The following is a 9,062-nucleotide window of genomic DNA, read 5'->3' as shown; positions in this document are numbered from 1 at the left end:
CTATAGCTTGACGAGTTTGAGTTTGAATCAATCGGAGTGGTACTAGAGTAAATGACTCACTCAATTGAATCGGTTTGTCTGTTCCTCCGCCTTTCGCGCCTTACCATGTTTATACGATGCTGTAGCTCGCTAGTTTTATGAGAATAACTGAAATAAGCGAGAGAAAAAAAAATGATGTTTACAAATCAAATATCCATATTTCCATCCCGAAGATACTGCTGTCCACATCGAAACATCCGACATAAATCTACGAACATAAGGTAAGGTCCGCTAACCAGTGAAACTCCCCGTTAAAGGGACAGTTCACCAAATTTTTTTTTAATTCTGTCATTAATTACTCACCGTAACACGTTCGCTCATCACACAAATGAAGATATTTTTGATCAAATCCGAAGGCTTTCTGCCCCTGCATAGACAGCAATGTAACTGAAATATTGCCAGGCCCAGAAACATAACTTTAGGACATCGGTGAAACAGTCCATGTGACATAATCAGTAATGAATAAATCTATATTTTATTCAGTTTAACCTGTTATTGGCATGAAAATAGACTTTTCTTAATCTTAATCTTTTTTTTTTTTTTTACCTTTTAGCTAGTTCATTTGTCATCTAATTGTTTTATTTTCCAATATGTAAATTAATCTGATTTCTGACATCTGGTGTCTGTTCTTAATCTCCCTTTAAATGTTTATTAATTCGTTTATACATCTATATTGTATTGATTTGACCCTGTACTTATGAAAATAGGCCATTTAAAAAATATAGTTTTAAAGATCTTTAATTTGTTTTATATAATTATTTGTTTATCTTTAATTCTAATACTTTTTTGTTAATTTGTTACATATGTTATATATATTTTTTTAAATACGTGTATATGTATATATCTCTCACTTTAAATGTGTGTTAATTTGAATAATTTGAGTATATAGGATGTTGCATATAGGATTAGGGATGCACCAAAATGAAAATTCTGGGCCGAAAAGTCAAGATGCACTTGGCCTGGAAACCGAAATAAAAAATGACTATAAAAAAAATAATAAAAACTTTTTGTGTAATTGATTGTATTAATATTAAACTTTTCAATTTCACGAAATGTAAATCTGAACTGAAAAACTACAAAGCGATAAACTAATCACACTCTTGATCTGAGGATCAAAATGTGAACCTCAAGGAACGTATTAAATGAAATAAATGAATAAATAAAAATCCATGTCATGACCCCTTTAACATATTGTGATGGTCCCCAGTAAACAAATTCTGACTGACCTCAATACAGCGGCTGACCTGTAGACGTGCAGCTCACTCACCTGAGCTCAGATTAGCACCAGACTGTTTAGTCATCATCACTGTCATCTTACAGCTGAGTGTGTGTGTGTGTGTGTGTGTGTGTGTGAGTGTGAGAATGCATGAAGGACAGACGGCTGATGGTATGATCGGTCTTACCGACATTTACTGCCATCTGTTTACTGAGGATGTGGTAAATATATACAAATTAAATAAAATATCTGCCATTTTTTAAACATTTGACTATTTTTGGCATCATATTTGAGTGTTGGATTCAACAGCAGTTTTGGGCATAGGCATATTTGAATATTTTATTGAAAAGTGTGGGGTCAGTAAGATTTTTAATGAAAGAAGTCTCTCACCAAGGCTGCAAATATTTGATCAAAAATACAGTAAAAACAGTAATATTGTGAAATGTTATTACAACTTAAAATAACAGTGTTCTATTTGAATATATTGTAAAATGTAATTTATTCCTGAATTTTCAGCATCATTACTCCAGTCTTCAGTGTCACATGATCCTTCAGAAATCATTCTGATATGCTGATTTGCTGCTCAAGAAACATTTCTGATTATAATTGATGTTGAAAACAGTTGTGCTGCTTCATGTTTTTGTAGGAACTGTGAAACTTTTTACTTGATGAAAAAAGTTCAAATGATCATTTATTTGAAATAGAAATATTTTGTAGCATTATAAAAGTCTTGTCACTTTGGATCAATTTAATGCATCCTTGCTGAATAAAAGTAGCATATCAATTTCTTAAAAAAAAACAAAAAACTTTCTGACCCCTAGCCTATGTTTAGCTTCACACTTTGTATATAAACATCAAACTACTAAAACGCTGTTATCAGTAACATGAGAACATTGTGATCTCAGATGTAGTGTATATTGCTCTGAGTCACGTGATTGTTAATGAGTTTCTTCCTGTGTACAGTGTGAACCGTCCCGTCAGCACGGGCTGCGCACGTTGAACGTGGTTTCCCAACACTGTCTGTGCATCTAGGGAAGAGAGCATGGCACATATCACAGCGAAACGGGTCAAAGGTCCTCAGAGTCACAACCACTACAGCATGTCTACTGTGAGTCCTGTTACCCAGCATGCCCTCTCACCTCATATGCAAGCAGCCTCTCCAGAGGCACAGCAATGATGATTTTTACTCCTGGAGGTGCTGGAGTCGGGATGTTACTGAAAGTGAAAGGTCAGCATGTTTGCTGTTTACAAGCGCAAAATCATTTGAATGCAAAAGCACTGACTCTGAAATAATAAAACCTGATTCTAAAGAAAAAGCTATTGCAGTAACCTAAATGATTCATATTGGCACAAATGGCATATTGTGGTTAGCATACTAAGTCATAACAAAGAAAACTCATAATTGCATGTCCTTAATGTTCATACTTAATTGTCATAAATGTAAAAATTTAAAATAGAGAAAATAAAATAGTAAGAATAAAACATGTATTAAACTATATTTTATATAATTATATTTAAATTTACTTGATTAAATAAAAAAATACATTTTTTTAGGGAAGGAAAATGTAACTTTCATTGTTTTAATTGTTGTTTACTCCTTCAATAAAAAAAACGCAGTTTAGGATAACATTATTGCATTCCATATTATATTTGAAAGACATTTTTGTTTACTTTTGAAGCACTTTAGAACCTTCCTAATGCAAAATCATTGACCAATATCATTCATTTTGGCATAAAGGGCATGTTTTGCTTTTGAACTGCTGATAACTTTGCTGCACAAAGAGTTCAATAAATAATACAGCATTGCAGTCTTAATGTTCATTTTAATTTGTGATAAATATAAAAATTACAAATAAAATGAAAAATAAAGATAATAATAAATAGTACGAATAAAACATATTTTGAAATATATTTTAAATAAAATGTTATTATTTTGACATTCTTATTAAAATAAAAAGTTTTTAAAATAAAACATTTAAAATACATAAATACAGCATTATACTGTTGCATAGTCGTAATGATAATTTTTGTGATCAAAGATAATTTAAAAATATTAAGAATAAAACACATTAAAATATATTTCATATAAAATGTAATTATATTGAAATGTATTACTTTTAAAAATGCAATTCATTGTAATAATAATACATTTCAGAACTTTCTTAATGCAAAATCACTGGCTTCTGAAAAATAAATAATGCAGCATAAATACAACCTTGGAAAGGTTTTTGTGACAAATATAAAAATTATACATAAAATTATCATATAAAATAAAAAAGTAAAAAGAACAAAACATTCAAATATGTTTTATATCAAATATAATTATGTTTTAAAAAATGCAGCTCACGGCAATATTAATATTTAACTTCTTCATTTGAAGGACATTTTTGTTTACTTTTGAAGCAGTTCAGAACGACTGCTTTAGTGTACAATAAACTTTATTGCAATATTATTGGTTCTACATTCGTCAGGTTTGTTAATATAAGAGCATGCGCAGAGGGCAGTGGAGTAAAGGTCATTACAACCAATGATGAGGCGGCTCTTATCACAGTCTAATTTCCCGTCTAAAGACAACAAACATAGGAACTTACCATTAATGTTTTCTGACAGCAAATGACATGCATTTTTATTTCCCTTTACTTACTAAGGTTCAACAGTAATGCTATTTTTAATTGCACACACTATATGGAAACACTCTGGAAGTACAATGGTAATGCTATTCTATTCTTTGAAGTATACCTATCTATGAATGAACATAATTAATTGTGGTTTATGAATATAGTAAATGTTCATTATCATGGTGTGTATATATAAAAGTACAGTGCATTTTTCCAGTGGAAGGATTTTTATTGCTCACATGTCCGTGTTTATGTATCCTATCATTTGCCTTCATCTGGACAATGCAGTGTTTTACTGCTACTCATCACAACATAAAACCGTGATCCGTGAACTTTGAAGCTGGAGATTTCGTATTAAGCATCACAGCTGGGTCATCAAATCCTCTGTAGCTGTGCTCGTCACGTACAGTGTGCTTTATGGTGTTTTCATGTGATCACAACACAGGTTTCCTCGCTGTCTTCGTGAAATTTGGCAGACAGGCTTTATCATTTCTGCAGCAGCCCTGCAGTCATTCACCGCTCACATGAAGCAACTTGGACAAAAGTTGCATCTCCTCTCCAGCTTCATGAATATTCATGTGAAGTGGGCGTCGACAGGCGACCGCTGGCCTTAAATAGACAGAGCATCTGTACCTCCAGCACCCACCAAAAGAAACTCGGAGGATAAACCTTAACAAGGACTTATCATCTGAGCGGGTTCTGCAACGTTTTGCAAGTGAGTAAATGTTTTGCTTATTCTTGTTTTTTTTAAACCTGAATATTCTTTTCTGCTTAGATGCTGTAATATTTAACATACACTTTAAAAATGATTTTAACTGAAATTGTAATAGACTATTAAAATGCTATGGACAATCCCAGTTATTTATTTATTTACTTTCCAATAATTTCCCTTATTCGATATGGTGAAAACCTGTGAAAGTCTGAATGGACTTTTTATGCAATTTTACAGTAAAAATACTGATAAATGTATTTTAAATTTTTTGAAGTGAAAAAGAACAAGTCACAGGTAGCTCACATCTGATAGTTTTTGTTGAAATAATCATGTAAGAATCATGTTGTTAAATTAATAACTAAGATTGAACCTTCTATATAGTAGTATTTACCAGTGTTATTTTAGTATAATTGAGATACTATTATAGTTTTTCTTAATATTTTAAATCAGTTTTTATATTTTCTGTTTTAGTAATTTTGTTGTTTTTATATATGTTTTAAAAAATATTTAGATATCATTTGTAGTGCTGTCAAATGATTAATCGCATCCAAAATATAATATATGAGTGTGTACTGTGTATATATATTAAGTATATATAAATACACACACATACAGTAAATATTTTTTTAAATATTTACATGTATATATTTATATTATTATATTTTATATTATATATAAAGATATTTAATATAAAAACATAGCATATTTTTCCTAAATATATACATGCATGTGTTTGTATTTATATATACATAAATATACACAGTACAAACTCATATATTATGTAAACAAAAACGTTTATTTTGGATGCGATTAATCATTTGACAGTACTAATACTTTTAGATTATATCTAATATGTTATATTTAAATATAATTTTAGATTTATATAATGTTACATTAGTAGTTTTTATTCATTTTTATTTTAGGTTTAGTTTGAATCATTTTACTACATCAAGTTCAACTACATTAAACTGAGAAATATTGCTTTGGAAATGACCTGAAATAAGTTTACTTTATTTCAGTCAACATTTATTTTATGTCACGTAATGATTGTTTTTTTTTATGGTTTTAATTATAGTTTCAGTTTTAGTTAACTATAACAACCCTGGTATTTATCTCAGCTTTATCTTATCATGTATAATTTGAAAAATATTCGAATTAAATATCCCGCTGAAATATGAAAATACATTTTATGTCGTTTTTAGGATAAGACTTATTATTAGCACTGTTTGCTACAATGATTTATTTAATTGTCATGTTTTCTTATCCTGAGCTTTGATTTCGTTTTTCTTTCACAGACGTAACTACAGCTGAAATGGACGCTATGCATGAGCTCATCCCTTTTGCTAAGGAAATGCTGAGTGCCGGTCCCTCCAAGGGCTCCCTGAAGGTCTATCTAGTGGGCGGCACGTTCGCCGTCCTGGGAATGGTGAGCGGCGTGGTCCAGGTGGCCTCTTCCCTTTTCCCTGACCACGAGGAGCCTGACTTTGAGATGCTGAAGGTGCGGGAGCTCATACCGGTAAAGGAGCAGGTCCAGGAGCCACAAACCAGCATCCCTGAAGATGACGAGATGGATGAGGTGATGGAGGCCAAGGCTAAGGAACTGCCGGTGAACAGACAGAGGCGGATGAGTTTCAGAGCTCACGCTTCATAAGGCTCATGCCCTGCTGCTGTTAATGCTACGTGAAGAAAGTTGAGCCAAAATGACCCACGAGGAACACAGTTATTGTACTGAGAGCTGCAGAGCAGCAGGGAGAGGGAAATAACGACTTGATAGTTTACGACTGTTACGTATGTCTGTTTAGATGGTGTAATGATTTTTTATCAGATGATAATTATTTATAAAGGATGTATAGAAGTCATGTGTGGAGTGTGCTCTCTTTTACTGCCATAAAATAAATACATATTTGCTCAATCTCGGTCACTCCGTTGTAGATGATATTATGATTCATATTCAGAGTCTTTTCTCATTTGTGCTTATGTGGAATTGATTTTCACATAAAGACAAATCTAATAAATGCAATGTTCTCCGTTTACTTTCTTTCTGAAATAAAAAAAATTATAATTGTGAAGTGGTGGTGATTAAAGTAAACTACAAATATCTCGTCTGAGTAGGAAAAGACAGAAGTTTAATAAACGTATTATAAACTAATTATAGCTGGACTAGGATTCAGAATTTAACTAGTGATTCCCATTCTTTGTGTGAGAAAAAATGTGTTTATTCTTTAAATAATATACACATGATGTATTAGTATAAAAAAAGATGACTATTAATTATTATATATCTTAATTCAGTAGATTGCATTTAAATTGCAAACAACAATAATAACTATGTATTTATTTATGTAAAGCTTTTCTAGACACCCATAAAAAAAATAAAAAAGATGTGACATTGTTTAAAGATGATCCTATATGCATTTAGCATCCAGAAATAATTATTTTAAGGGACATATTCTAATTTGAAACTTTTGATGACTTGTCGAGGTCGTGTCTTTTATTTTGAAAGCAAAACCGGAACCGGAATTGAGGTCCGGGTTCTTTAGGAAGTAAACAAACCCTGGCCAGCTCAGAGTGGGATTCACTGGAGTTAGTGTTGAAATTGTCGTTCGTTGTTCGTGTTTCTTACTGTCAGCTGATAATGTGAGTACAGTTGTGTGACACACTTTAATTGTCTTTTGTTGTTCTGTCGTTTAAACGCTGCTAAGAGACGTCAATTACGCGACGTTTCTGACGCATCACGCTGCGGTTCCTTGTCAGACCACATTTCGTCTGATATTTAAAGTACTTAATTTTAAAATAGTCTGTGGTGGATTTGTTACATATTTATCTATCTCTTCATACGTACATATTGAAGAGGCCGTGATTTAAGACTTTCGATATGGTCTCAGATCATACTTGAGAAATGGGTATGAATGGAAACAATGAATCAAACAGCCAAAGTATTCATTATTGTGGTATTTGCCATGACCGTCATTTAAAAAAATGGAAAAGAAAAGAAATTGAAAGCTACTTGCATCATTTGGATGAGATATTCATTAGTGATTTTACAGTGAAATGTTTCCATGTTCATTCATTGTGATTTTACAGTCATAGTAACGTTAATACTTAAGATATTCTAAAAGAAACTATGATTACCATGATAGATTTTTGCTAGGATGGATAAAAGTGGATATGCATGCTTGCTGTTAAGTATTAGTATTAAATCTGAAAAAAGAAAAAATATTATATTGGTAAATATTGAAAAAATGAAAGAAAAAAACTATAAATATAGAAAAATTGCATTATTGTTGTTGTTTTTTTATCATTATTATGATTATTATATTTAAGTAATTTTGGGTTTAGGCACCACATACATCAAAATAGAAAAACAGAAAGCTTTTACACTCTTTGAATGTGATTCTATATTTATCTATTATGAACTTACAATAATGTTTGAAGAAATAGTAACGCTAACTGTATACCATGATCATTTCTGTCAGGCTTATGCATTGCATATCACACTTTTTTTATGTTTGTGTGTCATATTGAATTGTCGTAACTGTTTGTACGATGTTGTGATTCTTTCAGGTTGCAGTTTTGCGTGTGTGATAGATAAACGTATGTCCTCACCGGGTGTAGTACAGCAGCTCCATCATGTCAAGGAAACAGACAGGGAAGCCCATAAAGGGAAACAGGAAGTATGAATTAGAGAGGAAGAGAGACGAGAGGGCGGCCCGGCGGGCTCTGGCCAAAGACAAGAAGAACAGACCTCCAGGAGGAGACGATGGAGAGGAGTTTGTCAGCTTCTCCAACCAGCTTCAGGCTCTGGGGCTTAAACTGCGAGAGGTGCCTGGAGACGGGTATGTGTGGAGGACTGTTTCTTTGACTTTACATACTCACTCAGAATGGTCTTGCAGCCCACTTTTGTGTCGCGACTCGCGACCCACCAGTTGAGAAACACTGATATAGAGTATTAGATCTTTAAGGAGTCGAGCTTCTGTTTCTCATGTTCTCCCGCAGGAACTGTTTGTTCCGGGCTCTTGGAGATCAGCTGGAGGGACATTCGCAAGGTCACCTGCGTCTGCGGCAGGAGACGGTACAGTACATGATGACGCACAGCCAGGACTTCGAGCCCTTCGTTGAAGATGATGTGCCATTCACACAGCATTGTAAGAGAAGTGTGTGTGTGTGTGTTGCCATAAATCCAAAATAAACTGAAACTTAAATCAGATTGCATTGCAACTCACATTAACCTCGTAAATTACTGTTAGTAGTTAATTAGTAGTGTTTGCTTAGTCAAGCATCACTATTAATATTGCTTATTTATATTTTTTACTTTTGGGGAAAAAAACATTTGTGCTACGGGCATTTGACATGTTTTATTGTTAACTATTGTTAACTTAATTAAATAAGAGTATTTTATTTCAGTTAGTTTCCAAGGCAGCATTTCTCATGAGTTTCGGTTGAAGTTTTAGTTGAAAATAACAAGTAAAAACAAAAT

General features: G+C 32.7%; 2 protein-coding genes across 3 annotated transcripts in view; both read left to right on the top strand.

Annotated features, from left to right (window-relative positions):
* The first annotated feature begins 4,493 nt into the window (after positions 1 to 4,493).
* On the top strand, positions 4,494 to 6,602 carry LOC107558731 (G0/G1 switch protein 2). The gene is made up of 2 exons (XM_016242398.1): positions 4,494 to 4,588; positions 5,881 to 6,602. The coding sequence occupies exon 2, from the start codon at positions 5,898 to 5,900 to the stop codon at positions 6,234 to 6,236; it is 339 nt and encodes a 112-aa protein (XP_016097884.1). The 5' UTR covers positions 4,494 to 4,588; positions 5,881 to 5,897; the 3' UTR covers positions 6,237 to 6,602.
* A 390-nt stretch (positions 6,603 to 6,992) lies between these two features.
* The window catches only part of otud3 (OTU deubiquitinase 3), a 5,481-nt gene continuing 3,411 nt past the window's right edge, over positions 6,993 to 9,062 (top strand). The window contains exons 1-3 of one of the 2 annotated variants that reach the window (XM_016242422.1): positions 6,993 to 7,222; positions 8,150 to 8,421; positions 8,582 to 8,730. In XM_016242422.1, coding sequence (XP_016097908.1) covers positions 8,216 to 8,421; positions 8,582 to 8,730 — 355 coding nt within the window. In that variant the 5' untranslated portion in view covers positions 6,993 to 7,222; positions 8,150 to 8,215. The remainder of the gene's footprint in view (positions 7,223 to 8,149; positions 8,422 to 8,581; positions 8,731 to 9,062) is intronic. The other variant, XM_016242421.1, reaches the window with a different exon arrangement.

Source organism: Sinocyclocheilus grahami, unplaced genomic scaffold (assembly GCF_001515645.1).
Source record: "Sinocyclocheilus grahami isolate Dianchi unplaced genomic scaffold, SAMN03320097.WGS_v1.1 scaffold657.1, whole genome shotgun sequence".
Taxonomy (NCBI): Eukaryota; Metazoa; Chordata; class Actinopteri; order Cypriniformes; family Cyprinidae; genus Sinocyclocheilus; species Sinocyclocheilus grahami.
Note: the sequence above shows the minus strand (reverse complement) of the source record. Positions and strands in the feature narration are given on the sequence as shown.

Coding starts and splice junctions, on each gene's coding strand:
- LOC107558731 (XM_016242398.1), top strand. CDS start 5,898: ATGGACGCTATGCATGAGCTCATCCCTTTTGCTAAGGAAATGCTGAGT.